This window comes from Colletotrichum chrysophilum, assembly GCF_026319265.1.
Source record: "Colletotrichum chrysophilum strain AFK26 chromosome Unknown scaffold_34, whole genome shotgun sequence".
Classification (NCBI taxonomy): Eukaryota; Fungi; Ascomycota; class Sordariomycetes; order Glomerellales; family Glomerellaceae; genus Colletotrichum; species Colletotrichum chrysophilum.
This window is the reverse complement of record NW_026517321.1, coordinates 131,143-155,153: the sequence shown is the minus strand read 5'-3', so window position 1 is coordinate 155,153 and position 24,011 is coordinate 131,143. Positions and strand designations below refer to the sequence as shown.

Here is a 24,011-nt window from a genome sequence, read left to right as displayed (position 1 = left end):
GTGGCTTTTTCTCAGCCCGGCAAATACGACGCTAAGCCAAACGTGTCAAAATCCGACAAGCTGCATCCAAGCCTCCTTTTCTCACTCGGTGATCATATAGGTGCTGCTTACCTGGGGTGGTTCGCCATGACCCCCTTCGGCATCCCTATAAGTCAGCCTTACGGTCGAAAGACCCTCCCAACGTCATGGAAGCGGTTCCTCAAGGTGGAACAGGAACAGATCCCACATGGTTAGGGGGAAATCGCCGCATTCAGATCATGTCCGAAGGGCTGCAGCGTCGGCACTTACGGGCATCGCGTAACATGCGAGCCGAGAGGACTACAACGTCTTGCGGCGAGTGTAGGAGGCGAAAGCAGAAGGCATGTACACCGCTTAAGCCTCTACTCGTTGTCTGATAGGCCCCCTTCGTCTGTTGAGGCCATCAGCACAACTGGTTGTTACGGGATAAGACCGCCCGTCCCCCAATTTCATCCTATCCAGAAATAAGACGAATCGTAAGACTAACCGTCGACCCAGTGCGATCAACAACAACCGTGTGGCAACTGTCAACGTCGTTTCCCCCAGCCAGTATGCGAATATCGCTTGGGAAAGTAAGTAACACATCCCCTTATCAACTGTTTGTTGTTGTCTTGGATGTGGTTTGACACGGCTCGCTCCCAGCCGGATACCTGGAACCTCGACCTTCCCGACCCCAACAAGAGTCGGCGGGCGAGGGGCTACTCGCGATCTTCCTGGCGTTGAGAGTCCCTTGTCGTACGAGCCCTCATCATCTGGGACGCCGGCACATTTCCAAAGCAGATGGCCTGCAGCTGCCATTCCGGCTGCTCTCAGCGGCTCTGACACAACACCCACGTCAAGCAGTTTCTCACCTGGAAGTATACGACGACCAGAAATAAAATCAGAACCGCAAGAATATGCTAGACCATCCCTATCCACACGGCTTCAGCTAGTCATCGGTGACTCGGATTACACGCTTGACGTGGACCCCTCACAGGCATCGCAGCAAGTCTTGACGTTTCGTCGCGCGTTTCCCGACTATGTGCTGGGAGCCGAAAACGACTGCAGGAAGGACGAGTGGACTGCCGAAGACGAGGTAATACCTGTCGTATGGGCCCGTTCAGCACAAACAAAGATCCAGAGGTCTATAGGCGACATGGAGGACCAGTTCGGGCATCTCCCTGTTGCCCAGACGCCGCTGAATAAGAAGCTACTCAGAATATGTGAGCTCTGCCTCTCCGGAGCATGTGGTCTGTCATCATGAACCTAACATCAGTGGCAATCAACAGACTTTGACGTGCTTTCCCGCTTCAAGGCTTCCCTCACAGGCGATCCGGACCCCAGCAATCCGTTCATTAAGCACTACGCTCCGTTCTGTATCCAAGAACCTTTGGTCGTGCAAACAATCATGTACGCTTCGGCCTGCTACATCCACGAGACTGGGCACCTGCCCAGGACTGCTCTTATGGCCAGCAAAGGGCGTGCCATCCATATGCTCAACCAACGCATTAGTTCCGGGCGGAACTCCGCTGCGGCGAGCAATACCGGCCACGTCGGGGAAACAAGCGGCACGAACGACGCCGCCATCGCGAGCGTAATCCAGCTCGCCGCTGCCGAGTGGTACTGGGGCGATAACAACGAAGACGTCCAGCACCACTTCAAAGGTCTCCGGGACATGATCAGGTTGCGCGGCGGTTTCGACCGTCTCGGGATGAACGGGATCTTGGCGAAAAACGCGATATGGTACGTTGGTTGGGTTTATGACTCTGCTTTGCAGCATATTTGGGGGCTACCTTTCCCATTCTCCTGGGTATCCCGCCGTTCGGTTTATTGTTCGTCTCTATATTTTGCTCTTTCCCGGTCTCTCTTTCGCTCTGATATTTTTATCCGTTCGTCCGTCTGACCCTCTCTCGCTTTTTTTTCGTTTCCTTGACTCGTAAATGGGTCTCGATCCCAAGACACGATATGCCGGCGGACTTTTTCGCTGTCTTGGAGCCGCTTTGACTGACTCATTCGTAGTCACGATGTCTCCATAGCCCTCGCGCACGAAAACAGCCCACTGTTGCTGCTCCATCCCCAGGAAGACTGCAGCAATGGCAGCGGCGGCGGCGACCCAAGGACCCCGTGGACGGCCGACTACACCTTCGCCGACCCTATAAAAGACGTGCCCCTTCGCATGACACACTCCGCGCCCTTTGTCTGCAGCCTGTCATCTGTGGGAACGCTGCCGAGCTACGCGGAGTGCTCGCAGTCTCTCGGCATCCACCGGGCGACGGCTTCAATACTCGACAATGTGAGGTTCCTGTTTAAGGCGGTGGAGGCGGCGTACGTGGCGACGAACGAGACGACCGATCCATCGACCGAAACAGCGACAACGACATCGACGACAACGACGAGGGCACCGACGAAGGCGGCATCCAGAAAGGTACAGCTCATGGGGAGGTACATTCACGAACACATTCAGAGCCTGCATCCTACGATACCAGGACATCGGCAATCATCGCCGGGAGTTTCGACGAGGGGGAATTCTCCGGGTCTCGATTATTACGCCGGCGCGGATGGAGGATCGACACGGAGCGGGAGCATTTCGAGTATAGGCACAGCAGCCGGACCTAGCTCCGGGGGCCCGGGCCGCTCGCCACCGGAGCCGGGGTACGACCCCACCTCGACGCCGGAATGGGCTTCTGCGCCGGACGCTAGCGATCCTCCGACAAGCCCCAAGTCGACGGCAACAGCGCCTCATCACCACCATCATCATCGCCAGCAGCAGCAACAGCATAACTCGGACTACATGTACCAGGCTATCAGAGCGACGGCCATCGTGTACAGCCGGGCCATCATGAACCGAACCCCGCTGAGCGTGGCCTGCACGCAGCCCGAATTCCTGCAGATATGGGCAACGGTGTGGCGTGTACCCCTGTCGGCGTGGAATAGCTCAGTGGGCACCTTTCACTGGATCATGCTGGCCATTGCGCCAGCGTGCCACACGACACCGCATGGGCGTTTTGTCAAGAACATGCTCATGGTCAGCACTCTTGCGCTCGGGGTGGACAACTGGGCGGTGGCTATAGGCGCTGCGAAGGCCGGTCTCAAGCTGCAGCACTGGCTGAAAGGCCAAGACGCGGAAACGGAGAGCGAGGAGGGTGCGGAGGAGGACGATGGAGAGGGGCAGGGAGACGGCGGCGGACGAGGAGGAGGGAGGTGGCGCTCCGGGCGCGAAGAGCGGTGAATGGGAGGCGTGTACACGGCCAAGATCTCTTCCTCCTTCTTGTGCTTGTGTGTGTGTGTCTTTCTTCCACGTCCTGTAGGGACACGTCTCTGGGTGTATGCGGATGCGTGTTCGACGGCAGCGAATCATGGATATGGCTGAACGAAACGGACAACGGCCGCAACATGCAGGACAACGAAACTAAACCGACAACGAGACAGACAGAGATTTGCGAGGTGGAACAGTCCGCATCCACTCGCGAGCGGGTTACTCTCTACAGCATGACGTTTTCCGGCATAAGAGCCCTGGACATTCGTCTGCAGCCTATTTGCATTTGGAGGCACCTCTCTGGGATTCCCAGGCATTGCGACTTGCCACGAGGTGTTGAAGAAAAAAACCTACTTGATCTACTTTGCCGGCGGCAAAGCAAAGAGATGCGGTTTGTCCAGGGGCCCGCAAGCTGGCCAATGCAAATGAGGGGAATTCATTGCTGCATGAAGAGTGACATGAGCAAGAACAGCGAAGAATGAACAGGGCAGGGCAGCGGCAAGGTTCAGGGAAGTTTTATTTTATTTTTGTTCTTCTGTATTTCGGGAGGAGGGGGGCGTCACGATGCTATGGTTGCGTTGGAAGGCTGCTCACAACGTCGTCATTACTCCCCGTTGACCATCCCTACGATCCGACTTCCGAAATTACTCCTGGGGAAGCGCTTGCACCTTCCGCGGGCATAGCGACAGCATGATAGACGAGGATGGCTGGACTGCAACTGCTGAAGACGTTGCGAAAGAGACGGTGGTTGGAGGAAGACAGCACCAGCAGGGAGGGGAAGGGGTGAGGAGCCGGGGAGGAGGCTGCGTCTGGTCTGTTGTGTTGCTGCGGCTCTGAACTCTAAAGAGTGGGAAATGGTACAAGGCCTCATCCCCCCTCCCCTTTCTCTCTGCTCTGCGTTTTCGTACCACCCCTGTTGTGGGAGCTCCTCAAAGTTCCAGCGTGCGAGGAAAACCCAGGAGCGGGCGCCAACGGACGAGTTCTCTCCTGACAGTTCAGGCCGATACGACACTGTCCACGTTTTTGACGGCAACATGTAACTCGCCACGGCCGGGATGAGCAACGTTCGGGGCCCCGTGAAACGGGCGAGGAGGCCTGGCTCAGGACAGAACGAAGGGAGGTGTGCACCGCGGGCGTCGTCCGTTCGCCCTGCGGGAGCCACGTGGATGTGCCAGAAGCTGCACTGAAGAACCTAAACTGTTTGACACCGTTTCTGGCTAACAGGTACCGCTCCCACGGGGAGGGTAATGCCGCAGAGGAGCTTGTCGTCCGGTCCGGTTGTGGTCCGGTTGTGGCCATGTGTGTTCAGGTTTGTTTGTGGTGGCACTGGTGGATGCATCAACGGTCGTCGGTACGGTGGCTGTTGAGACGGCGGATGAGGGGCTGAGCAAGCAAGTGTCTCCATCTTCGTGTCTGACAATCGTTATGGCCTCACGTCGGAACGGTTGCAAGTGGAGGCGTACCCGTACCCGGATGCCTGCCCGCACGCCCGTCGTCTGCGCCGGTAGCGCACTGCACCTCCCTTCCGGCCGGCCGTTCTACTGGAGGCTCAGCGACGTGCGCATACTCCGCCGGTCCGGCCACTGGCGTCTCTCATCTCTCAACCGCCCGCAGCAACATGAAAGCTTGATGTCAAAGTTGCAAGGCTTTAAGGTATGGCGGCGTCGATCCCGAATGTCCGCTAGAAAACCTAGCCAGGGAGAACCCGTTCAACTGTACAGAGATCCGACGGGATCGGTCTTCCGGCAACGGTTTGGAGGGGTTGAAATGGAAGAAACAGAGATGATAGCAGCATGCAGCTATGCGGTATGGAAGTGCGGTGCCGCAAAGTGGTGTGATGGGCGAGAGTGAGTGTCAAGCACGCAGTGTAGCGTATCGTAGAGCAGGGAATAGCAACACAAGGAAGGACATTTGTGTTCCATGGTATAGGATGGCAGGGATGGCAGAGCGGTTGTACTCTACATAGCGACATTTTGCCCGACTCAAATAGCGATGATGAAATGGGTGGTGTTCGTCGAGGCCCAGTCCCGGGCAGTCGAGGATCCCCAGATATGCATTAGAGTTTAGAACCACGTTCCACAGCATGTTTCGAACGAATTCCTTTCCAATCAAAGAACCGAGCTACTACCACGCAGGGCGTCTGCAGCCTCTCACATCCTACCTCTGCAAAGATGTCAATAGACTTCAGTCAGCTTTGGTTTGTACCTTGCGTGAAAGGCAAGGAATCTACCTTGCGTTGCTACTATGCGGGCTGTGATGGGCGATCAGAATGGCATCTTTCTTGTCGCTCATCCACTGGGCAGGCGTTGAAGAGCGGGCAGGGTCCGTTCGCTTTGAATTTTGGCTTCTGCACTGCAGCTCTGGTTAGCTACCATACCCGCAAAACTCGACAATATGAGATCTGAATGACGATTCCATGCATGCCATGCCAGTGGTATGCTTTTTTTGCTTGCAGCAACTGGGCTTGCATTTTACCCGACTCGAGTCTCCAGTTGCCATGAAAGCCATCCATATTATGCCGCAGGTCAAAGGCAAACTGAGTTGAACTCAACTCAAGTAGCCTCGTGTCGCATTGGACTGAGCCGTTGTTCCTGGCATCTCCTCGCGAGTCACCCCGACTCATGAAAGACACAAAAGGGCACCTTTCGTTAGTCGTGTCGTCTCTATCTATTGGCCATCACCAAGTCGTTCAACATGTGTTGGATGCCACATCTAACCGGTGCCAGGACTAGTCGGGCTGTTTTCGAGAAGTTTCCGCAGCGAAACCTTCCATATCTTGGTTTAGCGAACTACTCGGCTCTCATGACTGGAGATGGCCATATTGGGTGTCCGTGGTCGCAGGCAAGTGGTGTGCCGCCGCAAGTGCAAATGTTGCCCTGCGTGTGCTTCCTGTAGATCTCACTTACTTCGAGAACCCGCCCCTCGCCGTTGCGCTTTGACACCCCGACCATGGCCTCTTTTTTGTCCTCTTTCGGTCAAGGTTCTTCTAGACTGGCTTCCAAGACGATTCCATTCGTTCTATTCGTTCCACCACGACTCTCGCGTCGATGCAAGCTGGAGACTTGTTTTCTTTCATGTGTCTGTCGTGGTCTTGCGTTTTTTTCTCGGTGATCGTCTTCAGATGAGCTCAGTGTGGGACCGGTACTTGAGCGCCGGGACCTGAACAAGTCTCTCAGTGGCGGACGGTACACGTCTCTGGAGTGCGGCTGCGATGCAGTACGTCTTGAAGAATTCAGAGCAATGCCACTGGCCGATAAGACGACACCCCCTCTCGTCTCGTCTCTCGCTCTCCACTCGGCCGGTGGGTTTGGCTCCAACACCGGTGTCGGCCATCGACCGCATGGTCACCGACCGCCTTGGCCGCCGGTGCCGCTGCTGAGGTTCGGTGCCAGGTGGGTGGTCCTGCTGCTGCCGCTGAAGTCTTGGCCCGTGGAAGAGATAACAGAACATCGGGTGAGATAAGAATTCTGCACCGAATGTCTGTTCTCTCCTTGTCTTGGTCTAGCGTAGCGAACCCCATAGCCCATAGATCCGAGATTGGCATTTCTGGGGCAAGCACTGCGGCTCTCTGACGCAACCGTTCTTCAATGTTAAATGTCGCCGCATTGCAATGAAAATTCGAAGCCAAAGGAAGCAGAGTCGCAGCAACTGCGCAGCGTGCCGACCGCCTGCTCGTTCAAGGCATCCAACTTCATGTATTGCGTCAGTTCGGATGGGCCGTTTGCCGTGCGCCACATGAAGCAGCCACTCAGAGCCATCGATCCGTTGTCTATCGTCTTTTCGCACGTGTAGACCCTCGCAAGCGTGGAAATAAAAACGTGTCGGCCGAAATGCACACTTATCACTGCCCAATCTCGAGCCGTCGTTTGAGGGGATCTCCCCGCGCAGAACCGGCCGGGCTTGCCTCGCCAGAGGCGTTGAAAGTCAATTCTTGGCCATTGAGCGGTCAAGTTGCTGCGTCGCAAGTGCCAATTGGCTCATGTCAGCTATCTCATACTTCACCTCAGGATTTGAGACGAGCTTGTGATGGAGGGGAACCCTTAGATGGAGTTTGGGGAAATGCCGTATACAATGCTAGGGCTTTTCTCGCCGTTTTTCCTCGTCGATATCTTGACCGTCTGAACCTTCGTTCCCTCCTATTCTTCTCAGAAACTCACGAGATTCGCCAGCTACTCATTGGTGCTGAGATAAACACATGCTTCGGTCTGTCTCATCCGTTTCGTGCGACGCTTCACTTGACTCGTGCTCTCGGCCGGTTTGGCGTGTTTCTGGAAAGGCTCGGTTTCTTGGGTATCTGGACAATTGCGAATCAACCTTCGGCTCCGGGGCCTCGACGAATACGACAATAGCCCACAGTCAGTGAGTGTCGATCAAATGCCGGACTCGTCGTCCTCCGAGACAATGGCAACAACACCGCCGCTCCCCTCCGAAACCACAGCTCTCCTCCGGAAGCCACCGGGCTCTGCCTCCGATGAACCTTCCCAAATCCGGCAATGGGTGGCCGAGATCTTGCTGCTGGCCAAGGCCGCAGTTCCGGTCATCTTGGCTTATACGCTGCAGAACAGTCTGCAGACTATCAGTGTGCTCATCGTGGGTAGATTAAGTCCAGAGGCTCTCGCGACCGCGGCCTTCAGCTACATGTTCGCTATGGCCACCGCATGGCTCATTGCCCTTGGTGGAACGACGGCGCTCGACACGCTTGCATCTAGTAGTTTTACCGGATCGACCAATAAGCACGATCTGGGCATTCTGCTGCAAAGGGGCATCATTGTCCTGTCGGCATTTTATGCAGTTGTAGCAGTGCTATGGTGGTTTTCCGAGCCAGTCTTCCGGGCGTTGGGTCAAGAAGAGTTCATTTGCGTGCAGAGCTCAAGATTCCTGCGGTGCCTGATCCCTGGCGGACTGGGGTATGTCTGGTTTGAGGCTATGAAGAAGTACTTGCAGGCGCAAGGTGAGTCGTTACCTCATCTCATGGAGAAAAGCGACGGTTGCTGATGTCTGAGTAATAAGAAATCTATCGGCCGGGAACATATGTGCTGTTCATCACGTCGCCGATGAATGCCGGGCTCAACTATCTCTTCATCCACACGCTAGGCCTTGGTTTGTACGGCGCGCCTCTCGCCACGGGCATCTCGTACTGGATCTCTTTCCTGCTTCTCGTGGCGTATGCGGCGTTCGTGCGTGGCAAAGAGTGCTGGGGCGGGTTGCAAGTGCGAAAGGCGCTGAAGAACGTAGGACCTTTTGCGAAGCTGGCAATCCTGGGGGTGGTGCACGTGGGAACGGAATGGTGGGCGTTTGAGATCGTGGCGTTGGCAGCGGGAAGGCTGGGTACGATTCCGCTGGCGGCGCAGTCAGTCATCATGACGGCGGACCAAATCATCAACACGATCCCGTTCGGGCTCGGGGTTGCGGCGTCGGCTCGACTCGGCAACCTGCTGGGGGCGCAGAAAGCTCGGGATGCAGCGCGGGCAGCACACGCTGCAGCAGTGTTGTCGGTGATACTTGGGACGTTGGTGCTAGTGGTGCTGATGGCGACGAAGGATGTTTTCGGGCGTATTTTCAACGACGACGAGAGAGTGATCCGGCTGGTGGGCGAGGTGATGCCGTTTGTGGCTCTGTTCCAAATCGCCGACGGGCTTAACGGGTCGTGTGGTGGTGCGCTTCGCGGGATGGGACGGCAGTGGGTTGGGGCTGTGGTGAACCTCGTCAGCTACTATGGCGGGGCACTACCGGCCGGGATTTACCTCGCGTTCCACGGCTGGGGACTCGCCGGTCTGTGGATTGGACAGTGCGTTGCCCTGTATCTCGTCGGCGCCCTCGAATGGGTTATTGTTGGATTCAGCAAGTGGGACAAGGAGTGCCAGCGAGCGTTGGATCGCCTTGATGATAGCAGTGACGGAGAAGGCGATGCTCCCGACGACGAGGCCGTCTAGGCAGAAGGTGTTGGTCAGGCATGGATGCGAATTGGATGTACATAGGGACAAATCGATTTGTCTGGGTGGCATTGGTGTTGTTGGTGTTGAACTGCTGGCAAGGTGTTTTTTCCACCGTCTCGAGTAAATAGTTGATTTTGGAATGACCCATGACAAAAGAAGCAATCCCCAAGGATTGGCTGAGAAGTAGAGTAAAAAGCACGAACAAACTAGATGATTACTGTGCAATTCGGCGAACTGATGGCGAATATTCACATCGTTTGCTAAAGAGTGAGGTATTGCTATCCAGCCAAGCAACCAACATACTGAGGTGGGTAGGTAGATGCCTGCGTGCCCGCGTGCCTTCCTCTCAGTCTGGGCATCCCAACTGCTAAACCTTCCTAGAGCAGTCTAGACTCCTCCGAGCTCCTGCGGGGCAGTTGTGTCACTGAACACCAGTTGCGCCTGGACCCCGCCATCAACCCCACTATCAACGCAGTGCTCTCCAGGCATTGGAGGGGACTGACGATGATGGCATTTGTCCGACAGTTCGAGCCACGGTAATGGAGACGAAGAGAGGCCCTTTCCATCCTTTTGCATCAGCCTAAATAAATAGGAAGCACATCGCGAATAAGACAAGTCCAATTTCTCCTCTTTTCACGCATTGCCCAAACATTTCCGTCTCGTCCACCACCAACTTCAAGCAAGGCAGACGTCTTCCCCTCCGAATACCTGCACCATCGCGTCAAACTCGTCATCATGGCACCCATCGGAATTGCGATTGTTGGGGGTGGGATTTTCGCCAAGGAACAGCATTTGGTGAGTCGTCCAAAGAGACTCTGGGCCTATCTTGCACGAAGAACCTTGCTCACTGACCTTACCAACAGCCCGCTGTGGAGGCGAGCGACCAACTGGAACTCAAGGCCATCTATTCGAGGTCTCTCAAGTCGGCCAAGGACACAGCAAGCCTGGCCAACAAGTCTGGAGCTGCGCCCGACCTGTACTCAGACGACTCGGGTGCTGGCAAGTCCTTCAAGGACCTCCTTGCCCGCGACGACATCAAGGCTGTCATCTTGGCCTTGCCCATCCCGAACCAGCCTGAGTACATTGAGCAGGCCTTGGCCGCTGGGAAGCATGTTCTTGCTGAAAAGCCCATCGCCGCCGACGTCGCTCGTGCCCAGAAGCTAATCGAGTACTACAAGAAAGTGTCTGCCGAGAACGGCGTTACCTTCGCCATCGCCGAAAACTATCGTTTCCAGCCGCGCTTCACCACTGCACGGGACGAGGTGCAGAAACTAGGCAAAGTTACTGGCTTCAATGCCAGAGTCTTCTTCTTCGTCAAGCTAGGTGGCAAGTACATTGAGACGGCATGGCGCAAGAAGCCTGATTACCAGGGTGGTTTCCTTCTGGACGGTGGCGTCCACTTCGCTGCTACCGTGCGTCTACTTCTCGGTACTGAGGCCGCCCCGGAGTCGGTCGCCGCATTCTCGGACTTGACCCGGCCGCACCTTCCGCCCATTGACACCATCAACGCCGTCATCAAGACTCGCTCAGGCGCCACCGGGTCTTTCGCCGTCAGTGTCGGCTCTTCACTCAGCGCCTTTGACTTCGAAGTGGCGTGTGAGAATGGCAGTGTCACAGTCTCTGGCCACGAGCTTATTGTCAAGCCCTTGGATGGCGAAGCACGGACAACCCAGTTTGAGCAAACGACAGGTGTGAAGGAGGAGGTCAAGGCATGGGCCGAGGTCCTGGTCTCGGGCAAGCCGAACCCGCTGCAGTCGACTGACGAGGCGCTGGCGGACCTGGAGTTCCTGGAGAAGATATTTAAGAGTGGTGAACAGGACGGAACGCGTTTGAAGTTGGAGTTGCAACTGTGAGAGGGGCCTAGCTAAGGCAGGTGGTGTGCGGGTGAGATAAGCTCTGTACGTTTGTGGGTGGGTGACAGAGTTCAATTTAGAGCTTGTTTTCCTTGGTTTCCACCACGAGAATTCGCTCCAAGCCTCTCCGCATTTCATCACTCATTCCAGATGCGGTTGGCCGGCCGGTAGATCTCTGGACAAAGACGTGAACAAATTCTCCGACGGCTCTCACCTCATCCAGGCCTTTCTCAAATACGGCGATTTCATAAGTCACGCTTGATTTACCCAGCTTGTTGACCCGAAGAGCTACTTCCGCAACCGCGGGGAAAGAGATGGACGCAAAGTAATCACTGTGTGAGTGTACCACGAGGCCGTGCTGCTCGGAGCCTGAGGGCGACAGGCCGCAATGCTCAATCAGGTATGTGTTGACGACGGAATCGTATCTGCAGCCTTTAGCTAGAGCGCCTCAAGGACACAAGTGTGTTGGGTTCGGAGCCATACAAGAAGTTGTAAATGCTGTTGTTCATGTGTTGATACATGTCATTATCGGCCCTAGGAAACCTTGTTATTGACTGCCCAGGCAGTGAGAATGATACTATTGCATTGTGTGAGAGATGAGATGTGACGATGGAAGGATGACGGGCGCACAAACACAGCCGTCGGCTTGAGGCAGACGCTTTGGTCCGGAGATATGGCGACGCGGCAAAGCGATGGTTCGTCGCAGTGGCGCCGGCGCCGGGGAACCTTTGCAAGGGACAGGCTCCCTCCATCCATGCCCACCAACTGGCTTGATGTCGGCAGAGAGGAGGGCGAATGATGTGGAGAGAAGCAGCAGCGCCAGGCATGAAAATCACTGCAAGGAAGCAACAAGCTCACCATCGTGTTCGATAGTCCAAAATATAGCGGTAATCCTCCCTTCGACGCCCCTTTAGCTTCTCGAAGCTGGCCATGTTTCGCTGCCTGATGGAACGGAAACGAGGAGATGGGTGCCCGGAGCTTGAGCTTTACGCAGTAAGGCAAGGCAGGTAGATGGGCGGGTATTGCTTGCCCGAGAGATGTGAGATAGAGGTCTTCAGGGCTGACGACGAAAGATGTGCCGGCCGTGAAGTAAGCGATGAAGTCTGCACCGGCTTAAATTGTGTAGCTTTGGTGATCATTGAGTTAAGATCATTGAGTTAAGGCCAAACGTGTTCGTTTTTAAGCCTTGAAGGAGGGGGAGCTCTTGTGGCTCTAAACTAATGTGTGCGGAGAAGCTGTCCGAGGATCTAGAATCGATCTCACTTCATACCGAGGCAGGCATGCAATGGCCGGTTGAATGCCACACTGCCCACACGAGGGCTAATTAGCACTGTTGGTTACATTGGCGGGCGGGCGGCGGCGGCGGCGACCTCGTAAGCCCATCTACATTGATTACATAAACAGACACGTCTCAAGCTTGACCTTGAGTCTGGCCAATCACGCTGTTGCCGATCCTCAAAGTCCAGAGGAGGATGAGAAAAAAAAAAGTACAGCAAAGTTCTGCCACGTCTGACCGCCAGCAATTTTGTGACTCTTAGATACATCTGGTCAACGTACACAGAGCGAAGTATACCTTCGGGATTCCGCGAGCTGTGCGGGGAGAACTAACAACAAGTTCTTTCTTCTCAAAGCTCGACATTCCTCGCCAACCAGTCGCCGACAGTTTCGAGGAAAAAAGACACACACCCTTCTCGCTCATACGCCCGCCACTCCGCCCCCTGCTGCATCTCCTCCTGGCAGTTGACCTCCCCCGGCCTATCAACACTGGCTACCATCAGGCAGTCTGTCCTTGTGCCCTTGGCGAGGCTATCTTCTCGACTGGGCTTCTTCTCTTCTTCTATGGCTTCCCAGCAGACGCAGGAGGAAGCGGCGGCGGCGGCGCCATCTGCAGCTCCCGTCGCTGTCCCTGCTGCCACCACCACTGCTATTGTCGTCCAGCCTCCAAAACCCAAGCCGGCTAAAGCTCCAGAGGCAGACGAGTTGCCTGATGTGATCACAACTCCTGTTGGCGACATGTGGCCGCGGCCTTACTTCTTTGAAGGCGGCTTTCGCCGAGTTGCTCCTTATCACTTCACCTACCGCACCAACGCCAAGCAACGTTGGCGTGGCCGGAAGCTAATCGACATTTACGAAGATGAATTCAGAGACCGCACGGTAGAGTACTATCGTTGGGCAATGGAGACCGGGCGAATTGTCGTCAATGGAAAAGCTGTCGGCCCGGATCACTTGGTTAAGAACGGCGACGTGGTGAACCACACCATTCATCGTCATGAACCCCCTGTCACAGCTGAGCCAATCCGTGTTATTCACGAAGATGATGACATGATTGTTGTCAACAAACCCTCTGGCGTGCCGGTGCACCCTGCTGGAAGATACATGTACAACTCGCTCATCGAGATCATGAAGTCTGAGAGAGGCGAGCACTTTGTGCCTTACCCGTGCCATCGCCTAGACCGCCTCACCAGTGGCCTCATGTTCATCGGGAAAAACCAGCCCGCTGCCGTCCGACTATCCGACCAGATTGTAGCCCGCACGGTACGCAAGGAATACCTGGCACGTGTAATTGGAAAGTTTCCCGATGGCGACGTTGTCTGCGACCAGCCTGTCCTTCAGATATCCCCGAGACTTGGACTCAACAGAGTTCGTGCCAATGGCAAGTCGGCACGGACCGTCTTCAAGCGTCTCGCATACTACTCGCCCGAAAACCCAAGTGCTACGACGACCACCGAGGATCGACCAAAAACGCCGGAAGAGCTCGAGGCAGAAAGGCATCGACCTTGGCTCAACAAGGAGGGCTATTCAATCGTTCGTTGTCTGCCACTGACAGGCAGGACACACCAGATCCGTGTGCACCTCCAACATCTGGGGCATCCAATCCAGAATGACCCTCTATACGCCAATCAGCGCGTCTGGGGCATCAATCTTGGACAGAACGACAGTGAAGCACTCGAGAACACTGACGAGGACATCATGGCGCGGCTGGAGAGGATGGGAAAGCAAGACGTAGCGGACGCAGTGGCCTATCACGATGAAATGGTGGACCTGTACCAAAAGCGAAGGGCGGAAAAGCTGTCGGGCAAGCTCTGCGAGATCTGTGACACTCCTCTGTACACCGACCCGGGCCAGCATGAGCTGTCCTTGTGGCTTCACAGTCTCCGGTACGAGGACGCCGGAGGAGCATGGAGCTATGTCAGCCCGATGCCGGACTGGGCCCTTCCTCCGGAGGGCACCAGCGGGCCTACGGAGGTCGGAGGAGTGGAGGAATTGGTGGAGGTGGTCAAAGATGAGCCTGAAATATGCTGAGCAGTATGCTGCGATGTGCGATTTGCGGTTGCAGCTTTCCATGGCACGAACGAACTCACTGCGGGACCGGACGGACCGATTGACCCCACCGAAATCTTGCATATGATTGACTTTGGACGGTGTGATCATGGAATTGATGGAAATACCCTGTGACTTTGAGTGGGATAGTCATTGAGAAATTGCGACATTCTTTGGTTCTTGCTGTACGATTGCGCGACTACCTACATGAGTTTATGCGCCGCTGGCTGGACATAAAGAGGTGGTCGTAGATACTTGTCTGATAGACTTACGTGCGTCTCGATAGAAATCGATGTTGTACAGGCATTCCGCAACTAAGGTACGGAAGTTCCGCACCATGGAATGGCCGCCTGGTGCCCCCAGTCTGCAGCGCCGAAGGATTCGTCTGGCAAGGGTGATTGGACTGCCCGTAAATGGGATCTGCCGCGGCGCCGACATCTCCGCTGACCGTAGGCTCGGAGATGCCAAGAAGCGGACCCTGTTAACCTTTATCTTTTCTTTTTTCACTGTTTGTTTTTTGACCCCTTCCTTTTCCCTCCCCCCATCTTCTCGGAGCGAGATCCGCAATGGCTGAGCAGACTGTTCATTGGTTAGTTGGTGAGAGAAAAGCGGCCATCGTTGGGCTGCTAGCGCCTTTCCTGAAGATGGAGACCCGAACCAGAAAAAAGACAAGGAAGTATTTTGCAGGCAACGGTACCTTGGAGAGGTACTTTTGCTCGTCGGCAGACTGCCGTCTCCCACAATCCATCCACTGGCCTGAGGGACCCGACCCGACCTGAGCTGAGCTGACCGCTCCCCGTTCTCCTCCTCCGTTCTCAGCTGCACCTGGCCTGGCACCCCCCACCATCTGTCCGTCCCCCCATCCTCCCCCCATCACTAAAACTCGAGATGCCCGGCAGAGACCTGGCATTGCGCCGGACCATGCAGCAGGCCCTGCTGGTGCCCCGAAGGTATGGGGCCTTGCCGTCCAGTCCCTCTTGGAGTCCCTGAACTTGAGGGGAACAATAGAGGAGGAAACGAAACATACAAAGACCAGCTTTCTGAGTCAGAAATGACAAAACAGAAATCCAAATGGGATAATGCGCCGAAGGCACGGCATCCAACGGGGGGGTACATAACCCCGGACCGGCAGTGCTCAGCCCTCCCCGAAATAACTAAAATGCTCGCTGATTCCGGATGCCCTCTTTGTCGACGCCTTTCGCAGCTCATCGCCGTGGCCGAAACCCTCGTCCTCCATCCAGAATGAACGCCTTATGACATAGCTCGAACCGATCGCCATCCCTGACAATATGTGTGCATCCACGGGGACCCGGGACGATGCGCATCGTACGACCAGAGCGTCGGTACGGATATTCACGATTACGATTACCTTCTGGATCATCCGCCGTGCCGTGGGGGAGACGACCAACAAGCGAACGAGGGACGGGAGCGACAAACAAATCGAGACAAGATTGGATTGGGCCGACCAGCCGAGCGAGCTGGCACAGGCACAGGATGGGATGCTTTATCCCCGCGTAATTGGAGACGGCGACACCCACTGACAGCTGGGAACACTCGCCGGGCAACGTGGTGCCTGGATACTAACACGAAGGAAGCGCAGATCGGAAATGCAAAAAACCTCGACGCAGCCCAAATATTCTTGACGTTGGACAAATTTACCGTGCCGCAGAGAGGGCGAAAGGGAGAGCGAGACACGAGCAGGGAGAAGGAGGGCGGCCCCGAACGCCACAATCCCGCCAGTTTGGAAGCGCAGTGAATCACTCTCAGCTCGGCCAAATGCCTGCCTCCTTTTCGCCTCGCCGCCGCTGCCTTCGTCGTCGCCTTATTGCCTCCTACACGCGGCTTCGAACATCACCGAAGAGAACTTGACCCAAAGCCGTGACACCCCCAAGACGATGACAGGCCGAATATGCAGGCGCCCGATGCAATGCAGAACGCACGGAAGCCATGGAACTTCGAGAAGCCCGCCACGTTGTCAGAGAACTGCCGGCGCACTGTCATCCATCACCTGTGCACGCCTCACCTCAGCCCCAAACGCCCAATCTCGAGGGAAACAGATGCCAAAAAAAAAAAAAAAAAACCGCCAGGAGGAGGGTAAAAAACAAGGGACGGAGGCGACATGGCACACGTGTGAAATTCGGCTCACTGCTAGTGTTGACAGCGGCGATCTCACTCTTCCCGCACTGCGCTTCGTTGCCGGGACAGGCATTCGAACACCATCTTGCTTGCATGCTCACCAAACAGGCACCTGCTTCCTTCAACCGAGCGAATGTTTCTGCGAGCGGCAGACCGCCCTCAAGAAATGACAGCTCGGGCAGAAGGACCTCCCGTGAAGCTGAAGTGAGACACGCCGCGGCCTGTGAATACTGCGACAGCATTAGACTCTCGGTCGGCGATCAAGGAGCCAACAGCTAATTACAACCCGCCTACCTGTCGACCGCAGATTTTGCCAAGTGTACGTTTACTGACAGCGGAAGAAGAGGGTGGGAGGCGGCACCAGACAGATAGGGCTAAGGGCGATGCATACCACCCGCCATGAACAAGCATTCAGACGGGCGGAAAAAGCAATCGGAGGGGGGAGAGAGAAAATGACATCGGCAGTTCACCGGGCGGCTTCACATAGGATTGGATAACCGGAACCAGGTCCGACCATTGGCACGAACTTGACGCCATTCGGCCACACTGACGGCACTATACTCTGGGCCTCATGCTCATCGCCATTCAAGACAGCTCGTTGAATGTCTTGGGAGGCTTTGAAATTTTTGCACGCTTTACGTACAACGGATTCCGAGGCTGCCGTTGAGTAGCCCGATTCGCAATGGATTGAAGCAGCGATTACTGAACGATGATGGGCTGGGGAGGTTGGAGGCCGGTCGCGAACTCTAGGCCAGACGTGGTTTGGAATGATAGCTCGGGCGTTCTAGGTGCGAAGACGGAGGCTCGGCCGTTGATGATGAATTGTCATCGCGGCGATGGAGGGAGCGGTAAGTTGTTCCTGGCAATGGCTCCGGTACTGGGCTCGTCGATTGGCATTTCCAATGTTTCTGGCGAGCGGCTAGAAGGCGTCTTGGTGGTTAGCCCGGCCGAGCATGCCATGGCATTGAAACCGCCGCGGCCGCCGTCTATTTCTCCAAGTGTCCCCCGTTGAGATGCTAGAAGGCCTCAGAAGGAAACGACGCACGGAGAGGCTTCCTACTACTCGATAGCCCCCCCAGCCATTCCTTCTTGTTGTCCTTGCATGCCTCGTTATGTCGACCGATGTGGTTGATGAGCTAAGGGCCCTTTGGGTAGGGTTCCCGAGAAGTCTAGTCAGCGGCGTACCGGCGGCGGCAGCGGAAATGTTCCACGTTGGCTTGCGACCGGTCTGACTATGGTTTAATCGGTGCATTTTATTCCATGACACCACCTTCCTTTGAGGCGGCGACGAGGGGGCTTTGCATTCTCACACCACATGGCCAGAAGAACAATCATCCAGCTAATCTCGAGGATGCGGAAAAAACGAATTGAGTCGGAGGAGGGCAGTTGAAGCGTGCCCTGCGTGTCTCTCACCCACCACCCCATCCGACACAGCAGGACGAGGTGGTGGTGGTGGTGGGTGTACTGAGGTGCACAGTAAGGTAAGGTAAGGTGAGGGAGGGTAGAGCGTTCGTAAGGTGGACTGAGGGAGAGTGAGGCCAGGCACGCTAAGTTCCAGTTCCATAGCACCAGTCGGGCTGGCCGCCGCCGGAGCAGCAGGTGGGAGCAGGTTTCCGTACAGGGGGGGCTAGGAAGATAGTTCACGGCAGTCGGGTACGTACCGCAGGGGAAAGATCCCAGAAGAGCTTACCTCCACTACCTACCTAGCTTTGCGCGCCTCCATCACCTCACCTCACCTCACCTCACCTCACCTCACCTCACTTCACAGGCTTACAATATCGAGCGGCCCAGTGGTTCAGCGACGGCGGACAGTGTGCTGCCGCTGCTGTGTGTGTACCGCGTATGTGTGTGTGTGGTGTGCCCAGTGTCCCCTGGCCGATACACGACCACTTTTTTTGCTGCTGGGCCGCGTATCGGCACCCACGACACTATGCCTCATTCGGCACTAGCGTAAAGTTTATTTTGCAACGGAAAGACGTACTGCCATGGGCTTCTCCACCTTTCCCCACCTCTCCCAAGGGAAGGGCCCAATCGTCTTCACCTCACTTGCGCTCCCCTCAACCAAATTTCTCCTCCAAGTCCTTCAACTTGGTGTGTGTGGGTGTGTGTATGTGCGCGCGAGCGTTCGTGTCTCTGAGCATCTCTTGCGAGAAATTGAGTGCGCAAGAAAGAGAGAGGGGAAGAGAGAGAGGGGAGAGAGAGAGACGACCACCTGGAAACCCCGAAAGTCTCTCTTGTTCCTGCACCGCGCATTCATCCCGCACGCCCGCCCGCACATGCGCATGCGCTGATGCCGATGCGTGTTTACAGCGGAAAGCCGCCCTCCTCGTGGCGTCCCGCCTGCGCTTGAATGGCTCAATCAATCGACAAGGGCGACACAATGGCCATTTCGTCATATCCCTGACGTCCCCGGTCATCGGAGGGTGTCCGAACATGCAGCTGCGAATGCAGTGCAGCAGGAAGCGCAGCTCAGCGCGGTGCCGTGCCGCGCTGAGAGCCAGAGCCAGAACCAGAACCAGAACCAGAAGCTGGAGCTGGAGCTGGACTGGAGCTCTGCCGATGAGCCATCCAGATTGAGGCTTTGCTGGGGGGGAGGAGCTACGCCTCATACACCAGCACAGCACTGCATCGCATGCCGCTCGCTACCAGACCATCTTCAGAGGTCCACGTAGAACAACAGACCGGCCCTCCGGCACCTTCATAACCACACCACAACTTGGACATGGTCTTTTTCCGCTCCGCAATCCGCATCCCGCAACCCTCGATGCAATACGGAGAGCATTTCACGGGGCATCGCCCTACCACCTCGTCTGGTCTGGGCGTTCCATGGGCGCGCAACGAGCCAGGAGCCCATGGGACTTTGGCACACAGGCCACTGTCATGGGTGTGGCTATTCCGAGCAAAAACCGGACCGCGCGCCCCCTGGTCTGGTCCAAGTCTCTCTGCTCTGTGCTCCGTTCCCAATTGCATTCCGTCAGATATGGTGGACGGAGGTGGGCTTTGGCCAATGTCCCAGCGATGGACGGTGGTGGGTATTCGCAGCCCTGACTCCTGGCCGGGAGGTTTTAGAGCTGGTGCTGGCTGGTGCTGGCTGGTGCTGTCTTGTCTGTTCATCCATCTCTTCTTCTTCAACGACTGCTCGTCCGTCCTCATCTCTCGTACACGCCCATGGATAAGGCGGGCATGGCATGGGAAGGCAAGGCAGGGTAATGCGAGGCCAGACCAGGCCACTCCAGGTCAAGCGCGGGAGCAGAGGAGTCGACGTTTGATTTGGTGGTGCGGTGCTGTTAGTTACACCGTACTTTTCAACGGACCACCACCAGACACGGCAAGGCGAGGCAGGCTACCCAGAGAGGCAAGGCCAGGCAAGGCAAAGCAGGCCAGAGCAGCTGGGTACCTTTTCCTGTGGAACAAACCTTGCTTTGCCTTGCCTTTTTGCCTTACGGTTTACGATACAGAGTACCTTACCAACCAGGAGCCGGTTTCCCTTGTCTTCACCATGCTCTTTTGCAACTCTGTTCCAACCCTCTTCGCATTCTCCTCGTCACTTTTCCTAGCCCATCCACTCTGGATTTGGGGTGAAGAGCGGGCATCTCGCGGATAAGCCACCCCACCGGTCGCTCATCTTCCAACTCGGACTCGAACAAGCACAAGGCCACATTCATGGGATAGGCCAGGCCGCGCCCACCCACCTACAGTACCACTGAGCTGTACGATAGCATCATCGAGCTCACTTATACGTGACAACAACGGCAAAAACGCCCGCAGCCTTCTTGTTTTGCTGTTGCGTGTTGCAGGCCTCAGTCCCATCTGAGCTTAAGCTCAGGGTCAGTCGGGTTCAGGTTCAGTCTCACAATATCCGTCTCTCTCCCTCTCTCTCTCGCGAATCGAACCGAACTCGATGTCCAGACTGATAGCTTACGCGCTACGATGCAATGCGATGGCAGAACGTGGTGTCCCATCTCGTTGTCGTTACATAATACCATTTTCATAATTTTCTTACACCCTCCATCTCTCACTTGTTCTTGCGCTTTCTCTCTCTCTCTTTCTTCCGATTCCCATGCCTTCCTTACCTTGGGTTTGCCTTAGTGGACGCAATACCTCACTCTCGCATCTCTTGCATTCTCACGCCCTATCTCGCGCCACGCCCCCCTACCCCCCTCTCTCCCCGAGTCCACTTCCAGACCTCACACCCATCACTAAGTTTCTCGGGTACGTACTGAGTACGTATCATCTGCGCTATTGTACCCCTGGCTTCGACGTCTTTGCCTGTCCTGGGAGTGCAGGGGACATGGCCCCCCTGACCGTCTTGTCCCCTTCTGTACAGACCCCTGTGCCCCCATCAAACCCCAGCTCATCCTAGATAGATCTGTAGGGTGTTCTCGAAGTGGGTTAGCAATTTGCGCCATGTCTGTGCCTAACATCAACTGTCATGTGCCAAGTTGCGTCTCTTCACCGATACTTGCCCCATCTCGCAGCCAAAAGTACTCGAGTACCGGTGTACTTGCTCTTATTTTCTCTGGCGGTACCGTGCCTAGCTGCCCTACCCTGCCTTACCTTAGGACTGGGCTGCTTTAGCCCGGATGCAGCAATCCCCTCGAACCCCTGCTGCAGACCAACCTACCTTGCCTAGCACACCTCTCTCTCTCTCTCACTCTCTGCTTCTCCGTCTCTATCTCTTTCTGTGGCCCTCACGCGGTATGTACACACTCTACCTGAGTACCTGGTCCCTAGTAGACACTCCTCCTCAGCACCAGCAGCCCTTCCCACCCCCCCATGTCCCTTCTCCCATGTACGTACCCCTCGTACTCTACTTACCCATCGCTCCCAGCTGCCCTGAAACCTTTGCCGGCGGCACTGGGGGCCCTGTTGTTGCGTCTGCTCTCTGTCGTCAACAGATCTTATAACTCAGATGCTGCTGCCATTTGATCCTCTGCGTTTGATCCCTGCCTCGTAACTCGAACAACTCACAACACTTCAACGCTCTCTCCTCTTCATATCTTCCAGAGTATGGCCCATACTGCCGTCGCCAACACTCGAGCAACACCTGTCACCACCACCGTTGTTACACAACACGACGACAAATCCCCCGCCGACATGACGCGATCAGCTTCCGCAGAGCCTTCGAAGCCGGCCAAGCGCAAGGGTACGCAATATCAACCGTCACCAACATCGCCGGCGACCTCGACATAGACGCACTTGTCTTGTGCTTCTGTTCATGACAATGCGCATCTACCGTCGTGGTTGCCGCCGCCGCCCTCCTCCCTCTCTCTCACTCTCCCGCACTTGCACCATTCTTCCTCCCTTCCCTCGGCGGGCCTCGCTTTCCTTCAATATCAAGAACCAACATGTTGACTTGACGTTCCTTACCCACAGGCACCAGAAGCGTCTCTACCTTGACGCCGTCTCAGCTGGCGCGAAAGCGTGCCAACGACAGAGAAGCTCAGCGGGCCATTAGAGCTAGGACAAAGGAGCACATCGAGAGACTCGAGCGAGAGCTTGAGGAACTCAAGAGCGAACGCAACCGCGACCAGAGCCAGACCGTTCAGGAGCTCTTGCGCAAGAACAAGGCCCTTGAAGAGGAACTGTTCAAGCTCCGTGAGAGCGTGGGCATTCCTAATGGGCAGTCTTACCCAAACTCAGGTACGGCTGCCGCAGCTGCCTCGTCCTCTGCGTGGGTGTCTCTTGTTCGTGCTGACTCGGCTCCAGTATACGACGACAACCTCAGTTCTATCAGCGGGGCTGTCCCGAGTCCCAGATCTTCACCATTCCCATCAAACGGTGATTACAACGTGATGCAAGAACTCGGCCCCTCGTATGTGCCCATGCCGGATGCGTCAGAGTCATGGGGCCCAGGCATTCCCGTTTCCGTTCCCTCGACCGTTTCTAGTCCGTCATCATCGGCCAACACGGACGAGTACGGCGCAGGCTACATCCCCACGAGCGTCCCCGCGCCGATGATGGACGCCCGTAGCATCCCGTCCAAGATGGAGTACGACGACGTCGACTCTGGTGGGTGTTCTTCCCGCATGCGGTGGTTGGGTCAACGCAATTCTGAGACGCTAACCACTCAGTTTCTAGACGCTGGCTACCCGCACAACCATCATCCCATGGGCCACCAACACGTTCCCATGGCTCATCATCATCAGTCATACCTCCCTCACCAGCAGTCGTGGAATTCGTATCCAACCCCGGTGTACTACCAACAACCGTCGGCCCATTGATCCGCCAGCCAGGCACCACACTCTGGGAGATTCCGACACTCATCGTCCCGCCCACTTGTCGAATCGACCAGCTGTTGGTTGGCTTCATCCAGGATTGCCGCCGACTGTCCCAGCTCAAACCCCTTGACTCGCTCCTCCGGCCTGCCAGGGTCAACATGAAGAATTTCCTCGAATACCATCCTGCTTCACCTACCAACTCACCCCCACGATGCCAGCTAGCCGACCTCGACCGTGCCGCTTCCAACTCTGCCGCGGCTTCCGGTGCCAACCATCCCATGGCCGAGCTCATTACCGCCCTCGTCAATAAGGCCGGCGTGACCAACGTCATTGAACGCCTCGCCGTCTTTGCGGTCATCCAGCGGGCTGTTGCTTGGCTGGTGCATCCGACGCGTGAGGCATACATGGCCATGCTGCAAGAGCTCACGCCCAAGCCGATCCAGACGGCCATCCCGCACCCGCAGTGGGTTGACCTGATCCTCTGGGCCCCCCTACGCACTGCCATCATCGAGCGGCAGGATGCATACGCAAACGAAGAATTTCAGGCCGTTTACTCGTCTAGTCTGAGGCTCATCAACTGGCCGTGCCGACCAATCGATGCCCTTGTCGTCGACCCGCAGTCTGGAGAGATGTGGCTGAGCGACACCTTCACAGCCCACGCCATGCGCGTCGAAAACTGGCGTCTCAATGAGAACTTCGTCAGACGCTACCCTGAACTCCGTGGCTGCGTTGCCGTCGAAGGGTCATAGACAAGGGCGGCCTTGGCGTTGCTCTGGTCATGGCACTACTACATCTACCTGTTCATACTTCCTCTTCCACCCCCCGTCAAACTTCTTGCTTCGTTTCTTGGCTCTCTTCGTTCTGATATCCACCTTGTTGCGGAGTCTCATTTTCAGCTGGAATGGGATGGGACACACTTTTTGCCGGAATGGTCTTTGTAGTAGATAAAAAAACAAAACGGGTTGGTTCATTGTCGAGGCATTTAAGGCGGCTGGGGAGCACGTCTGATTGGCTGGTTCTGTTTCCTCTCTTCACACTTTTACACAAAAAATACCGGTGTCACGGGGCTCAGGTTGGAGGACTCTTGCGACCGCAAGTTCTTGTTTCTTTTCTTGTTTCGAACTTTGACGACTTTGCTTGTTCGTTGGTTTTTTTACCCCCGGGAAATTAGGAGAAAGACGGCGCTTTACAGGATTTGGGAGGTCTGGTTTTTTTTTTTTCTTGACATTGTCGTCATCGCAACGGGATATATATCACAACCATTGGGCGGAACTAGACTTTGGGGAGGGGG

The 24,011-nt window shown here is 55.9% G+C and overlaps 5 protein-coding genes across 5 annotated transcripts; all 5 read left to right on the top strand.

Annotated features, from left to right (window-relative positions):
* Positions 1-1,153: 1,153 nt before the first annotated feature.
* On the top strand, positions 1,154-3,226 carry COL26b_005175 (uncharacterized protein; the record flags this gene model as incomplete). Its single annotated transcript, XM_053178031.1, has 3 exons — positions 1,154-1,220; positions 1,287-1,740; positions 2,017-3,226. 3 exons carry the CDS (start codon positions 1,154-1,156, stop codon positions 3,224-3,226), a joined length of 1,731 nt encoding a protein of 576 aa, XP_053037990.1.
* Positions 3,227-7,654: 4,428 nt separating this feature from the next.
* On the top strand, positions 7,655-9,186 carry COL26b_005174 (uncharacterized protein; the record flags this gene model as incomplete). The annotated part of the gene is made up of 2 exons (XM_053178030.1): positions 7,655-8,204; positions 8,264-9,186. The coding sequence occupies 2 exons, from the start codon at positions 7,655-7,657 to the stop codon at positions 9,184-9,186; spliced, it is 1,473 nt and encodes a 490-aa protein (XP_053037989.1).
* Positions 9,187-9,924: 738 nt separating this feature from the next.
* COL26b_005173 (uncharacterized protein) lies at positions 9,925-11,042 on the top strand (the record flags this gene model as incomplete). Its single annotated transcript, XM_053178029.1, has 2 exons — positions 9,925-9,984; positions 10,053-11,042. The coding sequence occupies 2 exons, from the start codon at positions 9,925-9,927 to the stop codon at positions 11,040-11,042; spliced, it is 1,050 nt and encodes a 349-aa protein (XP_053037988.1).
* A 1,839-nt stretch (positions 11,043-12,881) lies between these two features.
* On the top strand, positions 12,882-14,345 carry COL26b_005172 (uncharacterized protein; the record flags this gene model as incomplete). Its single annotated transcript, XM_053178028.1, has 1 exon — positions 12,882-14,345. The coding sequence occupies one exon, from the start codon at positions 12,882-12,884 to the stop codon at positions 14,343-14,345; it is 1,464 nt and encodes a 487-aa protein (XP_053037987.1).
* Positions 14,346-21,596: 7,251 nt separating this feature from the next.
* Positions 21,597-23,469, top strand: COL26b_005171 (uncharacterized protein; the record flags this gene model as incomplete). Its single annotated transcript, XM_053178027.1, has 3 exons — positions 21,597-21,645; positions 21,876-22,511; positions 22,667-23,469. 3 exons carry the CDS (start codon positions 21,597-21,599, stop codon positions 23,467-23,469), a joined length of 1,488 nt encoding a protein of 495 aa, XP_053037986.1.
* Positions 23,470-24,011: the final 542 nt, after the last annotated feature.